This window comes from Columba livia, chromosome 10 (assembly GCF_036013475.1).
Source record: "Columba livia isolate bColLiv1 breed racing homer chromosome 10, bColLiv1.pat.W.v2, whole genome shotgun sequence".
NCBI classification, from domain to species: domain Eukaryota; kingdom Metazoa; phylum Chordata; class Aves; order Columbiformes; family Columbidae; genus Columba; species Columba livia.
Genome location: NC_088611.1, coordinates 20,932,363 through 20,960,286, shown reverse-complemented (window position 1 = coordinate 20,960,286; position 27,924 = coordinate 20,932,363). Strand labels below are relative to the sequence as shown.

At 59.6% G+C, this 27,924-nt stretch overlaps 1 protein-coding gene across 6 annotated transcripts in view; it reads left to right on the top strand.

The window, feature by feature from the left end:
- CELSR3 (cadherin EGF LAG seven-pass G-type receptor 3) overlaps window positions 1-27,422 on the top strand; it is a 36,038-nt gene extending 8,616 nt beyond the window's left edge. The window contains exons 2-36 of one of the 6 annotated variants that reach the window (XM_065075700.1): window positions 1,023-1,655; window positions 3,618-3,840; window positions 4,811-4,926; window positions 5,996-6,084; window positions 6,478-6,635; window positions 6,846-7,009; window positions 7,442-7,567; window positions 8,195-8,364; window positions 8,567-8,752; window positions 8,872-8,982; window positions 9,240-9,408; window positions 9,601-9,742; window positions 9,928-10,048; window positions 10,756-10,939; window positions 11,030-11,131; window positions 11,724-11,738; window positions 13,800-13,894; window positions 14,596-14,805; window positions 15,685-15,868; window positions 16,354-16,503; window positions 16,640-16,820; window positions 17,081-17,248; window positions 17,557-17,683; window positions 17,843-18,049; window positions 18,157-18,331; window positions 19,242-19,354; window positions 19,665-19,744; window positions 20,348-20,474; window positions 21,085-21,198; window positions 21,809-21,945; window positions 22,032-22,138; window positions 22,661-22,834; window positions 22,976-23,176; window positions 23,353-24,430; window positions 25,253-27,422. In XM_065075700.1, coding sequence (XP_064931772.1) covers window positions 1,023-1,655; window positions 3,618-3,840; window positions 4,811-4,926; window positions 5,996-6,084; window positions 6,478-6,635; window positions 6,846-7,009; window positions 7,442-7,567; window positions 8,195-8,364; window positions 8,567-8,752; window positions 8,872-8,982; window positions 9,240-9,408; window positions 9,601-9,742; window positions 9,928-10,048; window positions 10,756-10,939; window positions 11,030-11,131; window positions 11,724-11,738; window positions 13,800-13,894; window positions 14,596-14,805; window positions 15,685-15,868; window positions 16,354-16,503; window positions 16,640-16,820; window positions 17,081-17,248; window positions 17,557-17,683; window positions 17,843-18,049; window positions 18,157-18,331; window positions 19,242-19,354; window positions 19,665-19,744; window positions 20,348-20,474; window positions 21,085-21,198; window positions 21,809-21,945; window positions 22,032-22,138; window positions 22,661-22,834; window positions 22,976-23,176; window positions 23,353-24,430; window positions 25,253-25,277 — 6,362 coding nt within the window. In that variant the 3' untranslated portion in view covers window positions 25,278-27,422. Of the gene's footprint in view, window positions 1-1,022; window positions 1,656-3,617; window positions 3,841-4,810; window positions 4,927-5,995; window positions 6,085-6,477; window positions 6,636-6,845; window positions 7,010-7,441; window positions 7,568-8,194; window positions 8,365-8,566; window positions 8,753-8,871; window positions 8,983-9,239; window positions 9,409-9,600; window positions 9,743-9,927; window positions 10,049-10,755; window positions 10,940-11,029; window positions 11,132-11,723; window positions 11,739-13,799; window positions 13,895-14,595; window positions 14,806-15,684; window positions 15,869-16,353; window positions 16,504-16,639; window positions 16,821-17,080; window positions 17,249-17,556; window positions 17,684-17,842; window positions 18,050-18,156; window positions 18,332-19,241; window positions 19,745-20,347; window positions 20,475-21,084; window positions 21,199-21,808; window positions 21,946-22,031; window positions 22,139-22,660; window positions 22,835-22,975; window positions 23,177-23,352; window positions 24,431-25,252 lie in introns of those variants that run through there. The other 5 variants (XR_010475179.1, XM_065075702.1, XM_065075701.1 and 2 more) reach the window with 5 other exon arrangements.
- The last annotated feature ends 502 nt before the right edge of the window (window positions 27,423-27,924 follow it).

The following is a 27,924-nucleotide window of genomic DNA, read 5'->3' as shown; positions in this document are numbered from 1 at the left end:
AGCTGGTGAAGATGTCCCTGCTCATGGCAGGGGGGGCACTGGATGAGCGAGGGGGCCATGGGCAGGATGCTTTGTGGGATGCCTCCTGGCAAAGCCAGCTCCCATCTTGGCCAGTACTTCCTGATGTGCAGCGGGGTATGACCCTCCAAGGTAGTAGGATCTATTTGGTTTCTGGGAGCTGTGTCGGTGGGGTGAGGTAGAAGCCCCAAATTGTGCAGCTGCTGGGGTGGGGGCTGTGGTGGGGGCTGTGCCAGTGCCTGTCTGGGCTGGTGCTTTGCTGCCTGCGCTGCCCAGTGTGCCCAGCCTGGGGGCAAGACGCTGCTGATGGGCATGGTGCTGGGGGAGAACAGGTGGGCACGCTCCTGGGGGAGAGCAGCTGGGCACACTCCTGGGTTGGTGCCTGGGAGGTGGCTTGCATGGTGCAGGGTCCCAAGGGGAGGGAGTTTTGTTTCCAAGGAAAACAAAGATTCAAGCGAATTAAACAAACCGGAGATGGGCCGAGGGAGGAAGAGCTGCGGAGCAGATGGTGAGAAGGGGGGAAGCAGGGAGACTGGCACAAAGGCCTTGGAGAGTGTGGAGGAGAGGAAGGAGGCGGCAGGAGGAGAGCGCAGGAAAAGGCAGCATGGGGGGGCAGACAGGGCACAGCGGGGAAGCAAACCCCCCCCAGGCCCTGCCTCCCGTGTTTGCCCAACCTCCTGCTGGGACTGCCTTCTGCCTGCTTCTCACCAGCATCTTTGTTCCTGAGAGCTCACTTTGCTGCCAAGAATCAGGATGGGGAGGAAACCCAGGAGTTATCTCGGTGGAGAGTGTGATGGGAGGGAGAAGGTGCAGCCACACCAGCCGTTCCCCCCAGCCCAGGTGCACCTGCTGTCCCCCGAGATGTGGGTCCAAGCTTTCTTAGCCAAGAACTTGGGCCTTTTGGGGGTCACTCTGGGGTGCTGTGCTGTTCCCTGGGGTGGGAGGGAGGACACCCTCTAAGCAGCAGGCAAAGCCCTGTAGCATCTCCCTGTTCCTTCCCACAGACGGAATCCACAGCGTGACGGCTCAGTGCGTCCTGCGGGTCATCATCATCACGGAGGAGATGTTGGCCAACAGCATCACGGTGCGGCTGGAGAACATGTGGCAGGAGCGGTTCCTCTCCCCGCTGCTGGCCGCCTTCCTGGAAGGGGTGGCCACTGTGCTCGCGACACCCAAGGAGGACATCTTCATCTTCAACATCCAGAATGACACGGACGTGGGCGGCGCAGTGCTCAACGTCAGCTTCTCAGCCCTGGCGCCGCGGGGCGGGCGCTACTTCAGCTCGGAGGAGCTGCAGGAGCAGCTGTACATGAAGCGCATGGCGCTGACGGGCGCCTCCATGCTGGAGGTGCTGCCCTTCGATGACAATGTCTGCCTGCGCGAGCCCTGCCAGAACTACATGAAGTGCATCTCCGTCCTCAAGTTCGACAGCTCAGCCCCCTTCATCGCCTCCCCTTCCACCCTCTTTCGGCCCATCCACCCCATCACCGGGCTGCGGTGCCGCTGCCCGCAGGGTTTCACCGGGGACTACTGCGAAACGGAGATCAACCTCTGCTACTCCAACCCCTGCCTGAATGGCGGGATCTGCACCCGCAAAGAGGGGGGATACACCTGCGTTTGCCGCCAGCACTTCAGCGGTGAGTGCCCAGGGCTGTGGGGGACACAGGCGAGCGGGTCTCTTGACGTCACTGTCACCATGGCGGGGTGCTCTTCCCAGTGGGGAGGTGGGTGTCGGAGCCCCTGTTTGCCTGTGGCAGTTCGGCTCTGCTCCCAGCTCTCTGTGTTTCCATGGCGCTGGATGTGCAGGGCTGAGGTTGCCATAGAAATCTGTCTTGTAGGGAGGTGGCTTGGAGGGGACTCTGACCACCACCTCCCAGCCTTTTTCACAGAGCAGGAGGACCAAGCTGGACCCTGGGGGCACAGAAGGCTCGTCAGCCCCATGCCAGAGGGGTGATGGGCTCTGGGACCATGGGAGCTGCTGGTTTCAGCCTGTGCCAGTGTCCAGCCACTCTGGCAGAGGTGTGGAGCACACGCTGGCCCCACGAGCAGTGCGTGAGCTGCTGCCCACCCAAAACAGAAGGGGAGGCTGGGCCTAGCTGCCTCACCAGGCAGGATCTGCTTCTAGCTGAGGGGGATCGCTAAACCAGCCAGTGTCTTGTGGCCACAAGTCACCAAGAGTCTGTAGAGACCCGTGTCCAGCCACTGGCAACCTGAGGCTGAGGGAAGGTGGCCTGTGGCTACTGGGGAAGGAGCCCTTGTCCTTCCTGCCAGGAGGCTGGCAGCAGATGGCTGCCTGGGAGCTGCTCTCCTGCTGGTGACTCCTGGGGAGATAAGCGGAGTCAGTGGTAATTAACCCCCAGCGTTTGAAGCGTGAGCAGCCATTAACAGAAGGGTTAATGAGCTCATTTCCCTGTCACTTCATGCTGCCTCCTCATACCCCTTGCATGCCATGGAGTCAGTAATGGGAGCAGGGCCTGGGGCACAGGACTGCAGCTGAGCAGGTCCCTGTGTGGACAGCAGGGGACGAGGGCCTGGGGCATCCCCATCATCAACACCAACGAAGTGCAAGGGTGTTTGGTGTCCCTCATCTGGGTGGTTTCCATGTGGCTTTGACTGCTCTGTCAGAGCCTGTGTGCAGGGTGAGGAGGCTCCTGCTGCTGAGGGTGAGACTTTTGGAGCGATTGTTGGGGAGCTCAGTGGCGCTGGGCTGTTCCCACACCCCAGAGCCAGGACTGCCATGCCTGTCCCAGGCCTGTGCGATGGCAGTGCCTGAGAAGGCCCTTCAGCATTCCCAGGATGTCCCTGCCTTGTCCTGGCCTCTCTGTCCTTAGGACTGTGCAGCCCAGCTGTGGCCTGTCCCCTCCTGTCCCATTCCTGTGCCATCTGGGGTCCAAACTTTTCCCTTCAGCTGAAACTGGCATCCCATCCAGCCCGGTGGCTTGGGCTGCAGGGCCGGCGGTGGTAACTGGTTTGCTGGCTCCTGTGTGGAACACGTGGGTGACACCTGGGTTGTTACATCCTTCACATGCCCCCAGCCACCTCAAACTCCTGCCCCAAACCTGGGCTCAGGTCTGCACTCCTGGAGCAGGAGCGGCTGGGTGGCCGCTGCGTCCATGTCCCACAGCTGGGACGTGTCCCAAGCATCTCGTCATCTGCCCATCAGAAGGGAACGGAGCTGGTGAGGGGCTGGAGCACAAGTGTGATGGGAACGGCTGAGGGACCTGGGGGGTTCAGCTGGAGAACAGGAGCTGAGGGGAGACCTTCTGATCTCTGAACTGCCTGAAAGGAGCTTGGAGCCAGGGGGGTCGGGCTCTGCTCCCCAGGAACAAGCGCCAGGAGCAGAGGAAACGGCCTCAAGTTGCGCCAGGGGAGGTTGAGGTTGGATCTGGGAACAATTTCTTCCCCAAAGGGCTGTGGGGCATTGGAACAGGCTGCCCAGGGCAGTGCTGGAGTCACCATCCCTGGAGGGTTGGACAGATGGACATGAGGTTCTCAGGGACATGGGGTAGTGCCAGAGTTGGGTTAACGGTTGGACTCCATGATCTTGAGGGTCTCTTCCAACCAAAATGATTCCGTGATTCTATGATCTTGCTCCCCAGGTGAGAACTGTGAAGTGGACAGCCGCTCGGGCCGCTGTGTGCCTGGCGTGTGCCGCAACGGTGGCACCTGCACCAACAGCGCCGACGGGGGATTTCGCTGCCAGTGCCCGGCCGGTGGCTTCGAGACACCTTTCTGCGAGGTGTCCACTCGCTCCTTCCCACCGCGATCCTTCGTCATGTTCCGGGGCCTGCGCCAGCGCTTCCACCTCACCCTCGCTCTCTCGTGAGTCCTCTTCCTCCTCCGCTGGCCACCAGCACCCACTGGCTTGCTTGTCCGTGCCCTGGTGGCTCTTGTGCACCCTGGGCCTGGCCAGGGACTCGGTGGTGCTCTCCAGACCCCTGGTTGCCGGCTTTGCCTTGTCCTGTGGCTGCCCTGGCACCTTTAGCCAAAGGGTTCTGCACTGGTGCAACCTCACCTGGAGCACTGTGTGCTATTTTGGGTCCCACAGTATAAAACAATATAAAGCTACTGGAGTATCCAGAGGAGAGTCACAAAACTGGTGAAGGGTTTGGAGGGGAAGCCGTATGAGGAGCAGCTGAAGTCCCTGGGTTTGTTCAGCCTGGAGAAGAGGAGACTGAGGGCAGAGCTCATGGGGCTGCAGCTTCCTCACAAGGGGAGAAGGAGGTGCAGGGCTGAGCTTTTCTCTCTGTGATAATGACAGAACCCAGGGAATGGCAGGAAGATGTGCCAGGGGAGGTTTAATTTGGGCATTTTTGAGGAAAAGGTTCTTCACCCAGAGGGTGCTGGACACTGGAACAGGCTCCCCAGGGAGGTGTCACGGCCACAAGCCTGACAGTGTTCAAGAAGCATTTGGACAACACCCTCAGACACATGGTGTGAATTTTGGGGTTGTCCTGTGCAGGGTCAGGACTTGGACTCGGTGATCCTTGTGGGTCCCTTCCAGCTCAGGACATTCTATGATCTGCGCTGGCATGTGTCCCCTGGCATCAGCTCATCCATTCCTTCAGAGCCTTTGCCCATCCCTGCAGCCAGCTCTCTGCTGTCACGCCAGGCCCACCCATGCTCTCAAAACATCTGCTGCATCTTGCTCCCAGCACCTTCCCAGCTGGGCCTGCACCTGGGGCCAGGCCTGGGTCTTCCCCCGTCCTTGTCCGCTGGTGCCACGTGAGAACAGGGACCTCCACGTGCTCCTTGTGCAGCCCCTGCCCTCCCTCTTCCTCCCTTGCCCCAGGTTCAGCACCGTGGAGCCCAGTGGCCTCCTGCTCTACAACGGGCGCCTGAACGAGAGGCACGACTTCCTGGCGGTGGAGATCATCCAGGGGCAGGTCCAGCTGAAGTACTCCACAGGTAGGCTGAGCCCTGCCCGGCTGGGATTTGTTCTGTGGGAGCTGTGAGAAGGCCGGTGCTGAGCGGGGAGAGCAGTTGCTGCCCGGGATGGAGCCTGTGCTGAGGGAGACAGGATTGAGAGGGGTGTTGGTGAGAGTCTGTGGGTGGCACAGGGGACCGCTGTGTGTCTTGGGACCCTGCCTGGGCTCAGGAGCACAAGGGCAGCAGTGTGGGCCTGAGCACAAACCAGGATAAATCCTTCTGTGAAGGGGGATAAACTGCTGGGAGGACAGGCTGAGAGAGCTGGGGTGTTCAGCTTGGAGAAGAGAAGGCTCCGGGGAGACCTTATTGCACCTTTCAGTGCTTAAAAGGGACTGATAAGAAAGATGGGGACAGACTCTTGAGCAAACCTTGTTGTGATAGGACAAGTGGTGATGGTTTTAAACTAAAGGAGGGGAGATACAGGCCGGACATGATGAAGAAATTGTTGCCCCTGAGGGTGGTGAGAGCCTGGCCCAGGTTGGCCAGAGAGGTGGTGGATGAACCATCCCTGGAGACATCCCAGGCCAGGCTGGACGGGGCTCTGAGCAACCTGAGCTGGTGAAGATGTCCCTGCTCATGGCAGGGGGGGCACTGGGGGAGCTTTGGAGGTCCCTTCAACACAAACTGTTCTGTGATTCTATGATTCTTCTGAGGTCTCCCCTGTTGTCCATCCTTCCTGCCCCGAGGGCTTTCAGGAGAACTGGGGGGCTTCCCCCCATCCTGTGTTCAGTGCTCCTCTCCCCTACACCACCTGGTGCCCATCCTGCAGCTGGTCTCTTCAGTGCAAGGACCAGCAGCGAGTAGCTGGCAAGGGGCCAGCTACTGGCCATCAGCCTGGGCAAGGGACACATCCTGGGGGACAGGCTGCCTGTCCCAGGGCTGCGATTCCTGTTGCATGGCTGCAGCAGGCAGGGCCTGGCGTGCTGAGCTCCTCTTTCTGAAGCCCTTTTCCATCCCTGCGCGAGGGTTTGGTGCCTGCAGGAGGGGTGGATGCATCCCTGGGCTGTCCGGCTGTCCTCAGCCTGTGTCATCGTCCCTGTCTCCACAGGAGAGTCCAGCACGGTGGTGAGCCCCTACCTGCCGGGGGGTGTGAGCGACGGGCAGTGGCACACGCTGCAGATCCGCTACTACAACAAGGTACCTGTGCCCCTGCTGTCCCCCAAGCATGGGGCTCTGTCCCCGCAAGGTGTGAGCGAGCGGCTCTGGCTCTCCCGTGCTCTGGCTCTGCCCCATGGGGGAGGCTGTGGAGAGAAGTTGGAGGTGATTTTCTGCCCTCGGGTGGGTGCAGGGGGAGGTGAACCCTCAGGACCACACTTGGAGGCTGCAGGAATTTGCTCTGTGCACTATCCTTGTCCTCATCCCTTTCCGGCACAGCTTGCTGGGCTCAGGGATGTCCGTCCTGCTTCACCCACACTCCAGCAGCTCCGCAGTGCCTGGGCCATGCTCAGGCCCTTTCCTTGCGGTTGTGTGAGCCTTTGAGTGCCAGGCTCTGGGGCACATGTGCTGCTAACTCTCTACATTTGTCTTCAGCCCAAGGTCAGCGCCCTGGGGGTGGTGCAGGGCCCCTCCAAGGACAAGGTAGCCATCCTGACAGTGGACGAATGTGATGCCTTGGTGGCTCTGCAGTTTGGCAGTGAAATTGGGAATTACTCCTGCGCTGCAGAGGGTGTGCAGACCAGCTCGAAAAAGTGAGTTCTCTGGGGGCTGCTGGGCACTGCTGCCATAGTGAGAGGAGCAGGACACTTGGGTTCCCTGCAGAGACAGCCCTTCGCATTTGGGACCTTGGCTGTGTTGCCGGTCCCCAGGGATGTCCCCTTCCCAGCCCCTCACACTGGGGAACCAGCTGGCCAACCTGAGGTCACGGTGGGTCTTCAAGCCCTGGGCTTCTGTCCTTGTAGGTCCCTGGACCTCACAGGTCCCTTGCTCCTTGGAGGGGTCCCCAATCTGCCGGAAAACTTCCCTGTCACTCACCGGGACTTTGTGGGATGCATGAGAGATCTATACATTGACAGCAAACGCATTGACCTGGCCTCCTACATCGCCAACAACGGAACCACTGCAGGTACCAGTGCCCCTGCCCTGGGAATCGCTGCTCCTGCTCACGCAGCAGCACTGCTGGGATCTACAAGGGTAACGGCAGCAGAGCTGGAGCTGAGCAGCTTCCCATCAGAGAATGGGGCCTCCAGATCCCCCTAAATAAACCAGTCCCCACCCCAGCAAATGTTCTGGGCATGTCCCCTGATCCCAAGTATAGAGCTGGTCTGTCTGGGAGGTGCTAGACAGTCAGTCCAGCTCCACAGCATCTTTCCTCTGGCATAAGAAGCAGCAACAGCCTTGCCCCTCGTCCTTGAGCAGGCAAAGCCTGTGCTGAGTGGCCGAGCACTGGGCTTGTCCCGCTGGCAGGCAGGAGGGGCTGGCGGGCGGGGGTCCCTCTCACGGGCTGGGGGAGGTGGTGAGGAGCTCCAGGCTGATGTGGGTGATTTGCTTCCTCTAGGCTGCCATGCCAAGCACACTTTCTGCGACTCCAGCCCCTGCAAGAATGGTGGCACCTGCTCTGTCAGCTGGGGGACCTACTCTTGCCTCTGTCCTGTCGGCTTCGGGGGCAAAGACTGCCGGCACCGTGAGTGAGAGGGCACTGCTGGGCACGGGCAGCGTGGGGATGGGCAAGGCTGTGCTGGGGTTGCTGTGGGAAGCAGGGGAAGGGGTCTGAGATGAACCAGCTCTGTTGTCCCTGCATCCAGTGCTTCCTGTGTAGTGCCCAAAAGGATATGAAGCTACTGGAGAGTCCAGAGGAGGGCAGTGAAGTTGGTGAAGGGTTTGGAGGGGAAGCTGTATGAGGAGCGGCTGAAGTCCCTGGGTTTGCTCAGTCTGGAGAAGAGGAGACTGAGGGCAGAGCTCATGGGGCTGCAGCTTCACCGGGGAAGCAGGAAGGGAAGGTGCCAAACTCTTTTCTCTGGTGACCAGTGACAGAACTCAGGGAATGGCAGGAAGATGTGCCAGGGGAGGGTGAGCTGGACATGAGGAAAAGGTTCTTCACCCAGAAGTGCTGGACACTGGAACAGGCTCCCCAGGGAGGTGTCACAGCCGCAAGCCTGACAGTGTTCAAGAAGAGAATGGACAACACTCTCAGACACATGGGAATTTTGGGGTTGTCCTGCACAGGGACAGGAGTTGGACTCGATGATCCTTGTGTGTCCCTTCCAACTCAGGACATTCTGTGATTCTATGATTCCACTTTCCTTTCCAGCCATGCACCATGCCCACTATTTCCAGGGCAACAGCGTCCTGACCTGGGACTTCAAAACAGACGTGAAGATCTCCATGCCGTGGTACCTGGGGCTGGCGTTTCGGACGCGCCAGCTGGACGGAGTGCTGCTGCAGGCCCACGCCGGCCAGTACACCACCCTGCTGTGCCAGGTACGACCGCGGCCGCTGCACCGAGCCCCAGGAGAGCAGCAGAACCCTGCCCTCCATGCTGGCTCCAGCCCATGCAGGGGGTGATTGGGGGAGAGGTGTTTAGCAGGCTGGGCTCCCCTTCCCGTGCTCAGAGGGAGGGTGGGCTGGAGGCAGTTGGAGGTGGTCAGGTCTTTCCCCACTGTTACTGGTTCCCTCTCTGCAGCTGGCCGGGGGGCTGCTGTCCTTCATGGTGAGCCGGGGGTCCGGGCGCAGCACCAGCCTCCTCCTGGACCAGCTGCGGCTCAGCGATGGGAGGTGGCACGACCTCCAGCTGGAGCTGCGGGACATCCGCAGCGGGAGAGACTCGCGCTATGTCATCACCCTCACCCTGGACTTTGGGGTCTACCAGGTAAGTGCTGTATGAGACCCTGGCACCAGGACAGGAGCTGGGGGGTGCTGGGCACACACAGGCCAGGCTGGGGCTGGGCTGATGCCAGTTGCCCCATATTCCTCCCTTTCCTTCTGCAGGATACCGTGGTGGTTGGGAATGAGCTGCATGGCCTGAAGGTGAAACACCTGCATGTGGGGGGAGTCCTGGGCTCTGGTGAGGTGCAGAACGGGCTGAGAGGCTGCATACAGGTGAGTCCATTGCTCTGAGCCTTCTCTTTCCAGAGGAGCTGTTACACAAGGGGTTCGAAACACAGGCCTGGCAGCTGCTGCCAGTGTCTGTCCTGCTGGTGGCACTCTCCCTCTGAGCATTTGAGGCTCCAAAGTGCCGTGGTGCAGCAGTAGAGGTGATGGGAGGCAGCTTCCCCTGAGATTTTGTAGGAGACGGGAGGACTGGAGCCTCGTGTGTGTGTCCTAGGTTCACCTTGACTTTGTCACTCGTGTTGCAGGGTGTACGCCTGGGTGACAGCGTCACTGGGATGGTGCTGCCCAAGCCCAGCCATGCCCTGCGCGTGGAGGCTGGCTGCAGCGTGCCCAGCCCCTGCGACTCCAGCCCCTGCCCGGCCAACAGCGTCTGCAAGGATGAGTGGCAGAGCTACTCCTGCGTCTGCCAGCCAGGTAGGACCTGCCACCCCTCTGCTCTCTGCGCCTCTGTCCTCTCCTTCCCCCCTGTGGCTCCTTCCTGGCCTGTGACCGCTCTCCTGTCCATCCCTTGGGCAGGAGCCCCCTGAGCCCCTTGAATCCACCTCTGGGTGCTCTGGCACCTCTCAGGGCTCTTACTTTTACATGGTGCTCCCTGTCCACACTCAGGGTACTACGGCGGGGACTGCGTGGACGTGTGTCACCTCAACCCCTGCAAGAACAAATCAGTGTGTCGCCGCAAGCCGGGCTCCCCCCTGGGCTACGTGTGCGAGTGCGGAGGGAACTTTTTTGGGCAGTATTGCGAGCACAGGTGAGACACAGGGCACAGAGCAGGGCCTTTGCCTCCAGTCCCCTCTCATCCCAGCTGTTTGACCAGGGACCTCTCAGTGCCACCCGGCTCCTCAGAGCTGCTGAGCAGCTGGGCTGGTGGCAGGAGAAGACCTGGGGGATTTGGTGATTTGGTGGTTGCAATAGCAGAGGTATTTCTCTCCCTAGGATGGACCAGCAGTGTCCAAAGGGCTGGTGGGGAACCCCCACCTGCGGGCCCTGTAACTGTGATGTGAACAAAGGCTTTGACCCTGACTGCAATAAAACCAACGGGCAGTGCCACTGCAAAGTAAGGGGCAGCTGTGCCCGTGGGGACCTGGGGATACTGGGCAATAAAAGATTGGTCATGAGCTGGCAATGTGCGCTTGCAGCCCAAAAGGCTGGTTGTATCTTGGGCTGCATCACAAGGAGTGTGAGCAGCAGGTGGAGGGAGCGGATTCTGCCTCTCTGCTCCACTCTGGTGAGGCAGCACCTTGAATACTGTGTCCTGCTCTGGGTCCACAGCACAGGACAGGCATGGACCTGTTGGAGAGGGGCCAGAGGAGCCACAGAAATGATCCAAAGCTGGAACAGCTCTGCTGGGAGGACAGGCTGAGAGAGCTGGGGTGTTCAGCTGGATAAGAGAAGCTCCAGGAAGACCTTATTGCACCTTTCAGTGCTTAAAAGGGGCCGATAAGAAAGATGTGGACAGACTTTTTAGTGGGACCTGTTGCGATAGGACAAGGGGTGATGGTTTTAAACTAAAGGATGGAGATTCAGGCTGAACAGGAGGAAGGAATTTTTTCCGCTGAGGGTGGTGAGAGCCTGGCCCAGGTTGGCCAGAGAGGTGGTAGATGAACCATCCCTGGAGACATCCCAGGCCAGGCTGGACGGGGCTCTGAGCAACCTGAGCTGGTGAAGATGTCCCTGCTCATGGCAGGGGGGGCACTGGGGGAGCTGGGCTTCAACCCAGCCAAAACTGTTCTGTGGTTCTATGGCTGTCCCCATCTCCCCCAGGACTTCCACTACCGCCCCAAGGGCAGTGACACCTGCCTGCCCTGTGACTGTTACCCCGTGGGCTCCACCTCACGCTCCTGCGACAAGGAGACGGGTCGGTGCCACTGCCGGCCTGGGGTCATCGGCCGCCAGTGCAATGGCTGTGACAGCCCCTTTGCCGAGGTGACACCCAGCGGCTGCGAGGGTGAGTGTGGGCACGTGGGACCAGTGCCGTGGGGCTGGTGTTGGTGTTGTCACCCCTGTGACCAGCCCCTCGGGGTGCCTGTCTCCACAGTACTCTACGATGGCTGCCCCAAAAGCCTGAAGGCAGGTGTGTGGTGGCCCCAGACCAAGTTTGGTTTCTCGGCTGCGGTGCTGTGTCCCAAAGGTTCCTTGGGTGAGTGGGGATTGCAGTGGGGAAGGGGAGAGGGCAGTCTGTCCTGCCAGGGGCTCTAGCAGCCCCAGCAATGTCACTCTGTTCCCGTGGTGTCCCAGTCCTGTTTACCTGGGTTTGAGGGCTGGGAAGAGGAAGCTGGAGGAGAAAATGCTCCAGTCTTGGGGAGAGCAGAGCGGGCTCGGAACAGGCTGTGGGGTCCAGGTCCATCACCCAGCCCTGGGGCTGTGCTGTTCCCTCAGCCTCGGTGCCCACCTTCTTCCTGCTGCTTTTTGGTTCCAGCAGGCTCAAGGCTGGGGCCAGGCCTGGCACGGCAGCTTGGCACCCGCAGCACTTTGCTGTGGCTCCTCCAGCCCCGTCCTGGTGTACGCTGCACAGCACGGGTGCCTCGGGCGGCAGTCACATCCCGAGCTGGAGGAGCCTGTCCCCAGTGATGGCAGAGGTGTGAGGAGGGTGTTTGGGACTGTTGGGCAGCACAAGCCCCAGGGAACGATACCAACCCTGTCATTCTCCAGCCGTTCGCCCCAGGAGGAGGCAGGTTTGGCTCCTAACTGTTGTCACTTCTCTCCCTGGTTCTCTCGCCCTCCGTGCTCAGGCTTGAGGGGTGCAGGTAAGGTTGTTCCCATCTCCTTCCCCCCTGCGCTGTAAGGGCTGCACCATGCGCCTTTCCCTCCCTGCTCCCTGCCTGGCACCCTGCACACCCCCTGTGCTTTCCCCACCGCTTCTGGAGCTGCCCAGTGTCTTCCCAACGCTTTGCCTGGCCTCACTGCTCCTGTGCGCTCTGTCCTGTTGCCAGCACGCTAATTAACCGGCACGCTAATTAACCAGCACACTAATTAACCATCACAACCCTGGCTGCAGCCGCATGCAGGCCCTGCCACCCGCTGTCCTGAGCTCTGGCTCTGGGGGGGTCCGTGCTCTGCCCCCCAGCTGGGGTGGCCATGGGCTCTGCTGGGCTGGTCCCTGCTTGTTTTGGCTGCAAGGGGAAGGAGCTGGTGCTGAGCAAAGGGTGGTGAGGCCGGGGAGGAGTGGTTGTGGGGTGCGGGGGACAGTGGGACAGGGCAGGAGCTGATGGGCAGGCACAGCATAAGGTCCTGTCCCCTCTGCCCGGCTGGCAGAAGGACTTGGGGGACAGATCCTGCCCGGATCTGCAGCTGGGCATATCTCTGTTCTCTGCCAACCTCCGTTCTGTGCCAGGGGAATGCCAGCAGTGCGGAGGTGTCTATGTTGTCCCTGGTCCCTGTGCTTCTGCAGCTGGGGGCAGGGTGCTTGGTGAGGACAGCCAGGAGATGGAGGTGGAGATGGGGATGGTGGGAGTGGGCACACTGGTCACTTTGTCACTTCTGAGCAGTAACTGGCGGCTGCTCCAAGCTTCCTGTCCCCACCCTGGCAGTGCTGCTGCCCTCTCCCCATCATGGCACTTGGGTGGGCTCCTGTGCCCTGATCCACAGCCCTGCTGGGTACACTGGGGTCACCCAAGTTCCTCTTGCTCAAAGTGTACATGGTGATGCTTCCAGCCCAGGACACTGCTCTCCATGTCGGCTTTAGCGGCAGTTTTGGTGGTGGGTAACAGCTGATCTCGTTCATCACTAGTATCTCCTTGCTTGGGCCCCAACTGCGGTCTTGTGCTGTGTGCTGAACCCACAGTGCAGGATGGGGGGCCCTCCATCCCACCTGACTGCAGGGGTCATATCTGGGGCAGGTTTGCCAGCCCCACAGCAGGGTGGTTGTCCTCCTGGGGTGACTTGGCCCCGTAGAGAGGGGCAGGAGCTCAGCGGGCACTGCAGGCTGCCAGAGCTGCGTGAGCTTCAGGAGTCTGTGGCCAGATGTGCCCTGAAGACACAGACGTGTTCCCACCAGGGACCAGGCACTTCTCCAGCCTGGGCTCTGCAAAGTCACTTACTCCACTTTGCAATTCTCTGTGATGGTGCCTGGTGTGCTGCAGCCCTGAGCACCTCGAATCCTGGGGGCAGTTTTGGGCCCCTCAAGACGAAAAACCTTGAGGTGCTGGAGCGAGTTGAGAGAAGGGAACGGAGCTGGTGAGGGGCTGGAGCACAAGTGTGATGGAGCGGCTGAGGGACCTGGGGGGTTCAGCTGGAGAACAGGAGCTGAGGGGAGACCTTCTGATCTCTGAACTGCCTGAAAGGAGCTTGGGGCCAGGGGGGGTCGGGCTCTGCTCCCCAGGAACAAGCGCCAGGAGCAGAGGAAACGGCCTCAAGTTGCACCAGGGGAGGTTGAGGTTGGATGTGGGAACAATTTCTTCCCCAAAGGGCTGTGGGGCATTGGAACAGGCTGCCCAGGGCAGTGCTGGTCACCATCCCTGGAGGGTTGGACAGACGGACATGAGGTTCTCAGGGACACGGGGTAGTGCCGGGGTGGGTTAACAGTTGGACTCAGTGATTTTGGGGGGTCTCTTCCAACAAAAATGTTTCTCTATGACCCCAACTCCTGCAGAGGGAATGCAGCAGCTGGCTGAGGTGATGCAGGGCAAGGGTGGGATGGGTTGCACGGGTGCAAAGCAGGAGGACAGCCCTGGGGTGTCACAGGCCTCCATCACGTGCTGGTGCTGCTTTTTGGGGTCAACTGGTGCAAGGGTCCCTGCGGGGGGATGTGATGGGGAAGGCGTGTGTCCTGTGCTAAATTTCAGACCTGCCCCTCCTCCTGGTTTTAGGTGCAGCCATCAGACACTGTGATGAGGAGAAGGGTTGGCTGGAGCCAGATCTCTTCAACTGCACTTCGCCTGCCTTCAAGGAGCTCTCTGTGCTGGTAATCCCCGCTCGGCTCCGCAGCCCCAGCAGAGCAGGAGCCGTACAAGCAAGGGCTCACAGCCGGGTTTCTGAGAGCTCAGCTTTCCATGGGCGTCGTGCCGCAGTGCTCAGCACCTTTGTCTTCCCATCTCCTAACCCCAAACCCAGCCTGTGGGAGCGTTGGTCTGAGCTGGAGTTCACTTCCGTTTCGCTTCATCTCTTGAGCATCCCCATCAGAAACGAAATGCGTCCTGCCCCAATATTTGAGAGGAAAACAAATAATCCTGAGGAGGGCTGAATTATGTAAAGCTGGTGGGATGTCTGCCCCATGGGACATGTGTAACCCCCAGACCCTTCAGTGACAAATCCCTTTGACATACCCAGGCAAGTTTATTAAACACTTGTGTCTCACCAAGGATGAGCTGTAACTGCAGCCAGGAGTTTCCAGGAAAACATTGCTAGATACTTGCCGTCTCCTTTTATCTCCTTGGCCTCTGTCATGTGTGGTACTGGGTTAACTGGGCCAGGCCCAGTGCATCCTCTGATGTGTTGCTGGAGGCTTTTTGTCTGCCCAAGATGGTCCCTGTTCTAGGGACCACCACTGTGAGCATCCCTGTCTTGTGCTGTGCTTTCCAAAATCATCTTGGGTCCTGTAGCATCCCAGTTTCCCAGGGAGGAACTGCTGAATTGTTCAGTCTCCTCCTTTCTCCCCACTGGCAGCTGGAGGGCTTGGAGAGGAACGAGACTGAGCTCAACACAATCGAAGCCAAGAAGCTGGCCCACCGGCTCCGGGCCGTGACGGACCACATGGACCACTACTTCGGCAACGACGTGCACATCACGTTCCGCCTGTTGTCCCGCCTCATGGCCTTCGAGAGCCGGCAGCGGGGCTTTGGCCTGACGGCCACGCAGGATGCGCACTTCAACGAGGTGAGTCCTTCCCCAGGCCAGGGCGGCCTCTGCTGCTGCTTCTCTTTATCAGCCACCCTGAGCCTGGGGCTCTGAGGGGGTCGAGGATGGTGTGAGACCCTGTCAGGAGCACAGGGCTACCCAGTGACACCACACAGGCAGTGACACACAGGAGCAAGACTCGTAAAGGCCACCTGTGTGCTGGGGGCTGGAGCACAGAGAGGATGAGGTGAGGCAGCAAGCTAGGATTGCTCAGGCTGGGGAGGGGAAGGCAAAGGGAGATCTTCATGCTGCCTGCACGGCAGGGCTGCAGGGGAGATGTGGACCTGTTGGAGAGGGGCCAGAGGAGCCACAGAAATGATCCGAGGCTGGAACAGCTCTGCTGGGAGGACAGGCTGAGAGAGCTGGGGTGTTCACCGATAAGAAAGATGGGGACAGACTTTTTAGCAAGGCCTGTTGTGACAGGACAAGGGGTGATGGTTTTAAACTAAAGGAGGGAGATTCAGGCTGGACATGAGGAAGAAATTGTTGCCCTGAGGGTGGTGAGAGCCTGGCCCAGGCTGGGCAGAGAGGTGGTGGATGAACCATCCCTGGAGACATCCCAGGCCAGGCTGGACGGGGCTCTGAGCAACCTGAGCTGGTGAAGATGTCCCTGCTCATGGCAGGGGGGGCACTGGGGGAGCTGGGAAGGTCCCTTCAACCCAAACTGTTCTGTGGTTCCATGCAGGACACTGGCTGGTGAACAGTGAGGGTGGGGGTCCACAGTAGCAGGAAGTGCCCCCTTCCCTGAGCCCTCGTGCAGCCCCTGGGCAGAGATCACTGTGCTGCAGCCCACGGGTGGTCAGGACGGGACCAAAGGCCGTGCTGCCCTCACCCCATCCCTGTGTCTCTCCCACACAGAACCTGCTGCGTGCAGGCAGCTCAGTGCTGGCACCCGAGAACCGGGAGCACTGGGCCATGCTGCCACACGGCGAGCACGGCAGCGCCAGCCTCATGGAGCAGCTGCGGGACTACTCGGGGACGCTGGCCAGCAACATGAGACTCACCTACCTCAACCCCGTCGGCGTCGTCACCCCCAACATCAGTGAGTAGGAGCTGGCTGGTGTTGGGGACTGGCTGGGGTGGTGTGGAGCCACTTCACTGTCACATCCTGTCCCCCTCTCATCTTGCCGCACCCCAGCAAGGGTGCTGAACAGGCTCTTCACCTCTCTGGTGGTCCTGTCACACACACAGGGCGGTGTTTGTGGTAAATGTCCCGGTCCCATCCCTTCCTGGAGCAGCAGAACCAGGAGCGTGCTGCCCTCTCCCAGTTACCCCCAGTCCAACCTGAGTCTCTAGTGAAAAAGACGCTGATTCCAGTGGCAGGAGTGGCCTGAGATGTAGACTGGGAAGGAGCACTGTACATGCTGGGATCTCATGTCATTCTCTGCCCTGGGATATCTCTACAACCCAGCCTGTGGCTCATGTGGTCCCTTTGCTGGTGACATCAACCCTGGGCTGCCTAGGAGTGTGACTGGTCTCTCGGTGGCACATCCTGGAGCTGGTTTTTGCTCCCATGCTCCTCCACAGTGCTGAGCATCGACCGCATGGAGAACCGCTCCCACATCCGCCGGCGCTACCCCCGCTACCACAGCAGCCTGTTCCGCGGCCAGCCCGCCTGGGACCCCCACACCCACGTTGTGCTGCCGCTCTCCGTGCTGAGCCCCCCGAAAGCTGAAGGTGAGCACGTGAGCATCACTTGGGGAGCAGCGTGGGTGGGTGTGGAAGGGAAGAGGTGCCCCCACTGAGACCTGTGACCACCAGATGCCTTCTGAGCATCATGCACGTGTTCTCACCATACCCTGTTGTGCCTCAGCTGCCCCCACGGTGCTGCCCACGCTGGCCGGGGGTGAAGGGAACTACACGGTGGAGAACTCCTCCCCAAGGCAGGTGCTGCCAGAGCCCGAACCCGCTCTCACCGTCATCATCCTCATCATGTACCGCACCCTGGGGGGGCTGCTGCCCCCACGCTACCAGGTGGATCGCCGCAGCCTCAGGTACGTCCTTGCCCCCTTGGTCCTCTGCAAGCATTGAAAGAGAGAAGCTGGCTGGGCTCTGCCCTGACCCTCCAGCAGTTGCTGAGCCTGTCTGCAATGGCTGGGGTTTGGTTCCCACCTTGGTGTTGCTCTGCCCCACATCTCCTGACCCCATGGCATGGACTGGGCTTAGCTGTTCCTTCTGAGATGTCAGTGCAGGATGTCCCCAAGGGCTGCAGGTGCCAGGCATGGTGGTGGCAAAGCTCTGTTGCTCCTTGCAGGCTCCCCAAGAACCCCGTGATGAACTCCCCCATTGTCAGCGTGTCCGTGTTCAGCAATCACACCTTCCTGCGGGGGCCTCTGGACACCCCTCTTGTGCTGGAATTTCGCCTGCTGGAGACAGCCAACAGGAGCAAACCTCTCTGTGTCCAGTGGAACCACTCCAACCCGTGAGTCAAGCACGGCAGGGCTGCTTCCCCTCGGCACCTCGTTATTCCCAGTGTCCCCGTGGCCGTGACAGGCTGTGTAACTGGGTAGCACTGGGACGTGGGGTTTTCTGCCCCCTCCGTGGGATTTGTTCCTGCTGGGGGGACACAGCAGGGTCCCTGCAGGGCTCTGCTCCAGTACTGGAGCTGGAGGAGTGCAGTTGTGTCTGCTGGGAGAAAACCCATGCCAGCCATCCCTCTTCTCTGTGGTTCCTTCCCCACACTTGTCTGTCTTCTCTCCTAAGTGCACTCTGCTTTTTTGGTGGCTGCAGGACCAACCCCTCCGGCTTCTGGACAGCCAGGGACTGTGAGCTCGTGTACCGAAACACAACCCATGTGCACTGCCAGTGCTCCCAGTTTGGCACCTTTGGGGTTCTGATGGACAGTTCGCACCGAGAGGTGAGTGTGGGCTGTGGCGGTGCTGGGGGCTGGTCACCACTGGGTCCCAGAATAAGCAGGCGCAGAAAATGTCCTGTGGGTCATGAGTTTGGGAGCTCAGCAGGCTTCCCTTGCCTCCCCCTAACTCCGCTGTTTGCCTTTGGTTCTCTGCTGCTGCAGCAACTGGAAGGTGACCTGGAGACACTGGCAATTGTCACCTATTCCTTGGTGTCTCTCTCCTTGGTGGCTCTGCTGCTGACCTTCTCCTTCCTGACCTGCCTCAAAGGCCTCAAGTCCAACACATGTGGCATCCACTCCAACATATCAGTCACCCTCTTTTTCTCTGAGCTGCTCTTTCTCCTGGGCATCAACCGCACTGAGAACCAGGTCTGTGGGCTTGAACGCACACACCCTTGGGACTGGGGACGAGGCATGAATGACGTGGTTAGCATTGGCACCATAGGACTATCTCTGAGTGACTTTTGTCTTTCCAGTTCCTTTGCACTGTGATTGCCATCCTCCTCCACTGCTTCTTCCTCTCCACCTTCGCCTGGCTTTTCGTCCAGGGCCTCCATATTTACCGTATGCAGACCGAAGCCCGCAACGTCAACTTCGGGGCCATGCGTTTCTACTATGCCATCGGCTGGGGAGTGCCCGCCATCATCACCGGTAAGAGCTGCTGCTGCTACTGCTGCGCCAAAAGCGCTGGTTCTCGGCAGCCTCCTGGTCTCCAGGCGTTGCCTGGCTCATGTACCTGGTGGGGAGAGCTGAGGGTGCTGTGCTGGGCAGCTGAGGACTGTGTATCAGGGGCTGGCATCTTGCCTCCTGGGGAGGAGTAATTCTTCAGTGCATGCCCCATGGGCACGGGGCTCCTGCTGTCCCAGGGCTCATAGAATCACAGAATGTCCTGGGTTGGAAGGACCCACAAAGATCATCGAGTCCAATTCCTGTCCCTGCACAGGACAATCCCACAGGTCACACCGTATGTCTGAGGGTGTTGTCCAGTCTCTTCTTGAACACTGTCAGGCTTGGGGCTGTGACACCTCCCTGGGGAGCCTGTTCCAGTGTTCAGCACCTCTGGGTGAAGAACCTTCTCCTCATGTCCAACTGACCCTGCCCTGGCACATCTTTCTGCCATTCCCTGGTTTCTGTCACTGTCACAGAGAGCAGAGCTCAGCCCTGCCCCTCCTGCTCCCCTGGTGAAGCTGCAGCCCTGTGAGCTCTGCCCTCAGTCTCCTCTTCCCCAGGCTGAACAAACCCAGGGACTTCAGCTGCTCCTCATACGACTTCCCCTCCAAACCCTTCACCAACTTGCGGCTTATGGTTCAGATCTCCTGGCTGCTGGCCATGAGCGTGGGCTGGGCTGTGTCAGGGACACCCAGAGAAAAGGCAACACAAGCCCTGGTGTGGGGACTTGTGGTCCTGGCAATTTCCCCCATGGCGGGGAAACCTGTGCCCAGGGCAAGGAGCAGGGAGAGAGCAGCCTCCTCATGGCCTTCAGCGCTGGAAGGGCATCAGCATGGCTTGGTTGAGTCTGAGGCTGCAGGGTCTGGCCCTGATGTCTCCTTTCACCCTGCAGGGCTGGCTGTTGGCCTGGATCCTGAGGGCTATGGGAACCCCGACTTCTGCTGGATTTCCATTCATGATAAGCTGGTCTGGAGCTTTGCAGGCCCCATTACTGTCGTCATTGTGGTAAAACCCTGTCCTGTTTCACCCACAGCCCTCACCTACCTCACTTCTCTGCACCACGGGCACTTGTCCCTTCCTTGGCTGCCCACTGCCTGCCCCCGTCTCTGTTCTTTCCCTCCTTGGTCAGAAACCCTGTCTCTGCCCCTCCTCGCTCCAGCCAAACCTGGGGGAGGCCATGGCTCGGGCATGAAGGGGAAAGGAGGGGACGTTCCCGTGGGCCTGGGGGACCCAGAGTCTGCCCATGCTGTGCTTTGGGAGTGTCAGGTCAGAGCCAGCCCTTGGCACGGCTTCTGATCGGTCCCGATGCTTTCAGATGAATGGGGTCATGTTCCTGCTGGTGGCCAAGATGTCCTGTTCCCCAGGCCAAAAGGAGACCAAGAAGAAATCGGTTCTGTGAGTATTAGTGGCCAGACTCCCAGCAGAGCTCCTGTGGCTTATGATTTTTAGCATTTTCAGCGACCATCCTTCTTCTTCCACCATCGCAGAGTTGCCCCTCTGGGCGTCCAGCCTTGCAGCCGCTCTCCTCTCCCACACCCACTGGCCATGTTAACCCTTCCTAAACCTTGTCCCTTCCTCTTGTTCCTACGTCCCCATCTCCTCACTGTCCCACCATTCTGTCTCTGTTCACCGCCTGCCCTCACAGCCACCCCTCACATCTGTTCAGATTGTCGACTCTCAGCTTCTGCTGCTTCTTCTCCTACATGCTCCTTGTGAGATCTTTCCCTGCTCCCTCCTGGGCCAGGCCTGAGCTTGGCGCAGCTCTTGGTGCCTCCAAATGATCTGGGACGTTTGGGCCGCTGTGTTTGCCATGTGTGATCCAGAAGGGAAGGCCCAGGGGGCTGGGGGAGCCGGGACGTGCCCGCAGCACTGGGCAGGAGCACGCTGTCCCCTCTGGATCTCTGTCTGTGAGCGCTAGACTGTAGATTAACACGCCGCACTAACCTCTTGGTGTGTGTCTGTGTGCCTGTCTGTCTGTCTGTCTCTCTCTTTCTCCAGCATGACGTTACGGAGCTCCTTTGTTCTGCTTCTAGTTATTAGCACTACCTGGCTCTTTGGCCTCTTGGCTGTCAACAACAGTGTCCTGGCTTTCCACTACCTCTACACTGTCCTCTGCAGCCTCCAGGTAACTGCCCGGCCTCTGCCCGGGGAGGGCACGAGTCAGCGCAGGACAGTGTCCCTTTTGTCCCTACAGCCACCTGTGGAGAGCGGGCACCCCGTGCATTGCCCACAGTGTCCCACGGTACTCCTTGTCCCTCCTGCTGTCACCGCTGCAGCAGCAGTTGACTCCTGCCAGTCCTGGCTGCTGTCCCCGCAGTGACACAGCGCAGGATGTGGCTGCGAGGTGCTTGGTTCAGTGGTGACATCCAAAAGACCATCTTTGGAGGGAAGGGGCCTCCATGCTTCCAGAGGGCAGAGCAAAAGAGCACCCTGCAGTGGAGGTGTCAGGCATGCCGATGTGACCCACGGCAGCGCCCTGCAGACCTCCTGCCAACACCACGGCTGGTGTCGCTGCAGGGGACCCTGCCAGCCGCTCCTTGGCCACTGCCAGCCAGGAGGACACCCCAGCCATTCCCCCCTCACCCATGGCCACCACGGGAGGTAGCACTGACCAGTGCTGGGGGGCTCTTTGGTGTATCCCAGTGCTGGTGGCCACTAAAGCCAACACACTGGGCTTTGCAGGAGCCGGGGACTGTCCCAGCAAGGGGCTGTCTCTGATGGTGTCTGTCCCCCAGGGCCTGGCCGTGCTGGTCCTGTTCTGCGTGCTGAACGAGGAGGTGCAGGAGGCCTGGAAGCTGGGCTGCCTCGGCAAGAAGGCGCAGAGTGAGGAGACCACGAGGAGTGCGCAGGTGGGAGAGCAGGAGCAGCCCAAGGGTCTGGGGACAGACACTGAGGTGCTGGAGAGAGTTCAGAGGAGGGAACAGAGCTGGGGAAGGGGCTGGAGCCACAAGTGTGATGGGAGCGGCTGAGGGACCTGGGGGTTCAGCTGGAGAACAGGAGCTGAGGGGAGACCTTCTGATCTCTGGGCTGCCTGAAAGGAGCTTGGAGCATGGAGGCGGTTGGTCTCTTCTCCCAAGTAACAACCGGTAGGATGGGAGGACATGGCCTCAAGTGGCGCCAGGGAAGGTTTAGATTGGATATTGGGAATAAGTCCTTCCCGGAAAGGGCCGTTGGGCATTGGAACAGGCTGCCCAGGGCAGTGCTGGAGTCACCATCCCTGGAGGGGTTGAACAGATGGAGATGAGGTTCTCAGGACATGGGGCAGTGCTAGGGGTGGGTTAACGGTTGAACTCAATGATCTCAGGGGTCTGTTCCAACCAAAATGATTCTGTGATCCTATGACAGCCTGGGACAGGAGCTGGTGGGAACATCCGTGGGGGGATGGCAGGTACAGGTGGGACAGTCGTTTCCTGGGCTACTGTGGCACCAGAGCCTGTCCCCTCTCTCCCCGCCTTGCAGGGCCCCAACGCCTACAATAACACAGCACTGTTTGAGGAGAGCGGGCTCATCCGCATCACCCTGGGGGCCTCCACCATCTCGTCGGTGAGCAGCGTGCGCTCTGCCCGCACCCACTCCAGCCAGCGGCCGTACCTCAGGTAGGGAGCGGCGTGGGGCTGCGGGGGTGCCCGGGCAGAGCTGGGGGCTCCTGCCGCTCTGACCCTTCGAGCCTCTTGTCTTTCAGAGAAAATGTGGCAGCACGTCAGGGCTCAGCCCTGGATCACAGCTTGCTGGCTCACGCCGGCCCCACGGACATCGACGTGGCCATGTTCCACCGTGATGCTGGGGGAGGTAAGACTCAGCTTGGGGCCGATCCTGCAGATCCCGAGTTAACTCCTGGCTTAAGGAAATCCTTCCCAGTGCAGGCTGTGGCTGCAAGATTACATCCTCCACCTTGTGACAGGACCTGAGATGGGGACAGACTTTTGAGCAGGGCCTGTTCTGATAGGACAAGTGGTGATGGTTTTAAACTAAAGGAGGGAGATTCAGGCTGGACATGAGGAAGAAATTGTTGGCCCTGAGTGTGGTGAGAGCCTGTCCCAGGTTGGCCAGAGAGGTGGTGGATGAACCATCCCTGGAGACATCCCAGGCCAGGCTGGACGGGGCTCTGAGCACCCTGAGCTGGTGAAGATGTCCCTGCTCATGGCAGGGGGGGCACTGGATGGGCTGTGAAGGTCCTTTCCAACCCAAACTGTTCCATGATTCTATGGTTCTGTGTTCCTGGAGGCAGTGGGAGCCCAGCTTGTCCTGCCACCAGGGGCCTCTCTCACCTTTATTCCAAACATCTCCCCAACACACACCATGTCCATGCAGACCAGGACTCAGACTCAGACAGCGACCTGTCTCTGGATGAAGAGCGCAGCCTCTCCATCCCGTCCTCGGAGAGTGAGGAGAACGTCCGCCTGCGGGGCCGCTTCCAGCGCCAGTTCAAGCGGGCGGCACACAGCGAACGCCTCCTCACCAACCCCGCCAACACCACCCCCAAAGGCAAGTGCGGGGGCTCTGGCAGGGGACAGGGAGAGCTCAGGTCCCTGGGGACGTGCCATGGCTCGCGATGGCTTTGTTTGCCCCTCACAGAAGTATTCTCTCCCTCTTCCCCCACACCCGTTTTGCTGTGTCCTTCACTAGACGTGGATGGCAACGACCTGATGTCGTACTGGCCGGCTCTGGGCGAGTGCGAGGTTCACCCCTGCTCCCTGCAGAAGTGGGGCTCTGAGAGGAAACTGGGATTCGACATCAACAAGGACGCGGCCAACAATAATCAGCCGGACCTGGCCTTGACCAGCGGGGACGAGAACTCACTCACGCAGACCCAACGGCAAAGAAAAGGTAACGGCCTGGAGCACGTGGGCAAGCGTGGCCTTGCCTGGCTCAGGTTGACATGGCCCCGAAGGCCATTAGATCTATGTTGTTGTGTCACTGGGTAACTATGGCTCATCCTCCCCAGCGTTCATGCTCTTTTTAGTGTTCTACAAAGATCTGACTTCCCCTTCTGTCCGGTGCAGGGATTTTGAAGAACCGCCTCCAATACCCTCCGACTCTCCAAGGCCTGCCGGCCGTCGGCAGGATGACCAACGAGCTGACGTGGTACAAGACATCCACGCTGGGTCACCGGGCTGTCCCTGCCGCCTCCTACGGCAGGATCTACTCCGGGGCGGGCAGCCTGTCACAGCCGGCCAGCCGCTACTCATCGCGGGAGCAGCTTGACATGCTGATGAGGAGACAGATGTCCCGGGAGCAGCTGAGCAGACACAACTCAGGAGAGTGTTTGGAAGCCGTGCCCAGCCGGCACGGCTCCAGGGAGGAGCTGGACACCATCCCCAGCAGGCATGGGTCTACTGAACACCTGGAAAGTATCCCGAGCAGACACGGGTCTAGGGAAAATTTGGATGTGCTCGCTGCTCGGCCCAGTCAGAGAGATCACGGGAACACGCTGCCGCGGAGGCAGGGCTCCAGGGACCGCCTGGACGCTTTACCCTGCAGATTTGGGTCAAGAGAGCAGCTAGACTGTGGGCCAGTAAGAGAGGTCTCTAGGGAGTGGCTAAACACATTGCCAAGTAGGCAAGTGTCCAGAGACCCAATAGACATGTTGCCAAGTCGAGAGACTTCTCGAGAACAATTGGATTTGCTTTCTAGAAGACAGCCTTCAAGGGACCAGCTCGTGTCGGCTAGACAAACTTCAAGGGAGCAGCTGGACTTTCTCTCTAGAAGATGTAATTCCAGAGAAGCTCTGGACACAGTGCCTAACAGGCATCCCTCGCAGGACAACCTGGGCAGCCTCTCCCGGAGGCAGCTGTCTAGGGAAAGCCTAGAGCCGCTGTCGAGGAGACAGCCTTCTAGAGAGAACCTGGAGGCCGTTCCCAGCCGACATCCTTCCACCGAACAGTTAGATATCCTTTCTTCCATCCTTGCTTCTTTTAACTCCTCTGTCCTGTCCTCGGTGCAATCTTCCAGCACGCCCTCAGGCCCCCAGGCCACTGCCACCCCCTCTGCCATGCAGACCTCGACCCCCTCTGCGATGTGCCCCTCCACACCTCGCTCCACCACCTCCCACAGCATTTCAGAGCTGTCACCGGACTCAGAGTAAGTGTGGCCCTTCCTCGGCCAGGCTCTGTTTAGCTGGTCCTCTTAAAGTCTTTTTTTTTACCTCCTCTTCCACTTCCATTCTATACCTACTCGCAGGAAGTTTTGTTTTCAGTCCACTTAGAAAAGCTGCTTGCTTGGAGTATGGGAAAGAAAACAGTAAAAAGCTAAAACTCTAGTTTCTTCCATATGGAATATTCCGTTTTCTGAAAATTACCTTAGGCTAATAAGGCTGCAGAACAAGTTCTCTGTGAATTCAGGCTGGTTTGTGCCTTAAAGGCTTCTTCCTCAAGAAGCAAAGAAAATCATAATAAAAATAAATCTAGCCATGCAATTAAATATTAAAACTGAAAAGCAATTAAATAGAGCCCCTTCCTCCTTTTATTTTTTCCGCCTGTTCTAAACGAGCCCAAAGCACTGTGCAAACTACAAAGGGAGGTCGTGAAACACAACCCAGTCTCTGTGGTCTTTAGCCAGAAAACTGAAATACAGATGTTTCTGGTGCAAACCAAAGCAGTTTTTAAGTGGGACACAACTTGAGCCCTGCCTGCCCCAGCCACAATTCTCCCCGGGAACCCTGTCCTGGTCTGTCATTTCTTCCCCTCCAGCTCTATTTGCTGCTGGTACTGCTGTCACCCCATCCCTCCCATCCATCCCACCCCATCCCATCTTTCCTCTTCCATCGCCTCAGTGACTTGGGAAACAGTTGTCCTACCCTGACACGGGGTTTTCTGCCCTGTCCCCATCTGGCATCCCTGGGGGAGGCAGTGGAGCCCAGGGGAGATGCCACATCTTAACGCTGTTTTTCTTTTCTCCGAGAAGAATAAGAACTGAGGGCCATTCCTGAGGGGCTGAAGCCGTCGGCAACAGAGACAGAAGAAGCAGGGCCCTTTGCCAAGCCAGGCGCTGCCAGCTGAGGTTTGATGTCCCCAGGGGGCAGGGGCCAGAACTGATGATGCTCAGAGGCCCCAAACCTCCCCTGCCCTCCCCTACCCCCTGGGCCGAGGGGCCGGCAGCCCTGGCAGCCCCACCAGGAGCCTCCTCTGGGCTCTTGGCCGCCACCGTGCTCCCTGTCGCCCGCCTGGTGTGACAGGTACAGCAGGAGCCTACTGGGGCGAGGGGGGTGTCCCTGAACCCCCCGGGGCTGAGCTCTTTCTCCGCCACCCGTTTGTACACAGGGGGTGCGAGGAGGGCGGGCAGGGGGATGGAAACGGAGCCCAAGACATGGGGGCGGGGGACGGTTTTTTCTACCTTTTTGTATCTTTGTAATCAGAGAGAAGAGAAATTTCTATGGTTATTTTTACGGATGGTCTGTTCCCAGGACCTGGAGCATTTGTTTTTGCCAACAGCCCTTGGCCAGCTTCCCGGGGGGGGTACCAGGGACTGCGATCTCTGGAGAGACGGTGCCAGGACAGCCCTTACGGCTTTGCCAGCACCACTTCGTCCCATCCCCGCTGCCCCTCGCCCTCCCACCGCGCAGCTCCACACGTCTCAGTGCTGTCCCTCTGCCCTCCTGTGGGACCCCCTGGGGCTGTCCCCACCCATGAGCCCGGTGAGTGGGGCAGCAAATTTGACTCTAGGGACCACCAGCGGTGGAAACGAGCTTTGACCTTCAGTCCCGTCCTGTACCAGGATGGTCCCGCTCCTCTAAGCACTGGTTTCCTCTGCTCAGCAAATGAGCGCGATGTTTTTACCCGCTGGATGTTGTGCTCTTTAACCTGCGTGTTACAGAGCAAACATCTGGTGGTTTGTGGGTCTGGGCGAGGTGCTGGGCACCCCCGGTCCTGCTCAGTTCCCAAAGCCGCTGCTCGCCCTGGGGAGGTTTAGCATCCGCAGGAGCGTGATGTGGCTCCGGTCTAGGGGTCCAGCATCACCCCCAGAAGCTGTATCTGGCTGGTTCCCTGCGGGCTCTGCCTACATACGCACATGTCCCTGTGCTCTCTGGCTGGCAGAGACCCCCAGCTCTGAGCGGCCTGGATTTTGGGAGATGGAGATAAAGCAGCACTTTGCCCTCTCTGGAAATTCAGGCCGCCCTGTTGGTTTCTGTGCTCGGCTGGGGGCCTGGCCCTGCAGGGAAGTGACATTCCTGTGCCTGGGGCGGCCGGCTTGGGGGGCCGGCACGTTCCCTGTCACCTGCCGAGCGCGGTGCCTCTGCTCGGCTGTCCCCGTGGTGCTTTCGGGGCTGCGTGACAGCGCGCTCCGTACTGCCTTACCGCCACACCGCCGTGGCTTCTTCCTGCAGCCCAGCCCCACACGTTTACAGGAGAGGAGTTTACAGGAGAGGACTCGTGCCGCTGTCCTCCAGGTCCCCAGGGAGGCCACAGCCTCTCGGTTACATCCCTGAGTCAGCAGCGAGAGTGTGGAGAGAGCAGAAGGGCTGGGGGACGGGGGCTGCCTGTCCCCAGCACAGCCCGGACGGACAGGCTGGCGCTGCCGCTCTCGCAGGGCAGGGAGGGAAGGGCCTGCTGACACGTTTACAGGCTGAGCCTGCGCGCCGGGGACAGCCGGGACCCTCCGCGCTGCCGGGCTTTGCCTTCGGGAACAAGTTGGTTTACTTGTTTAATCTCCTGGGCTCCCACCGCACCATACGGCCCATGTTGCTGCCACGTTGTGCATGGAGGCTCTTTGTGCTGGTGCCAAATGGAGAGCAAGTGCCAAAAAGGAAGAGAGCAGTGGAACGGGGGGCTGTCCCCACAGAGCTGGGGCTGCCCCACAGAACCGGGCTGGCCCAGAAGCAGGAGTCAGTCTGACTGGGTCCCTGATTGTAGCGCTGTGGCCTGGGCTCTGGCGAGCATCCTCCTTGGGTTTGACTTTGTTTCTTTGCGGGGTTTGGTGGCTGTTTTTCTTTTTTTTTTTAATGTATTTTATTTTCCCTCTCTCCGTTTCCCGATTCTGTGGGCAGGGAGCAGGGAGGTGCTCATGCTCCCCCCAGGCTGTGTAAAAGTGTATCATGGAAGCGCCAGATTTGGAAATAAAAGTCTATAAAACGGCACCGGCCTCTCTGCTGTCTCCGGTTCGGGGTCTGCAGTTCGGGGCGATGCTGGAAGGGGTCTCGGACAGGATTCGGGACTGATGGTGAGTTCACTGTGGCCCTGGGTGAGGTGAGCACTGGAACAGGCTGCCCAGGGCAGTGGTGGAGTCACCATCCCTGGAGAGGTTTGAAAGATGTATAGATGAGGTTCTTAGGGATGTGGTTACTGCTTGGCTTAGGTTATGGTTGGACTTGATGATCTTAGTGGTCTCTTCCAACCAAAATGATTCTATGCTATGATTTCAGGTGACAGGCACTTCAGGTGCTGGCAGCTGCGTGCCAGTGGCTGTGTCCAGCTCACCCGGGGTTGGCCGCGGTGCTGCCCCGTGGCCCCAGCGCTGGCAGGGCTGTGCTGGCTGTGGTCACCCGTGGGGCCCACGCTGGCAGCATCCAGCACCCGTGGCCAGCAGCCTGGGCGAGGCTAAGGGTAGAAAATCCACCACCCAAAGGCAGCGTGACCTCA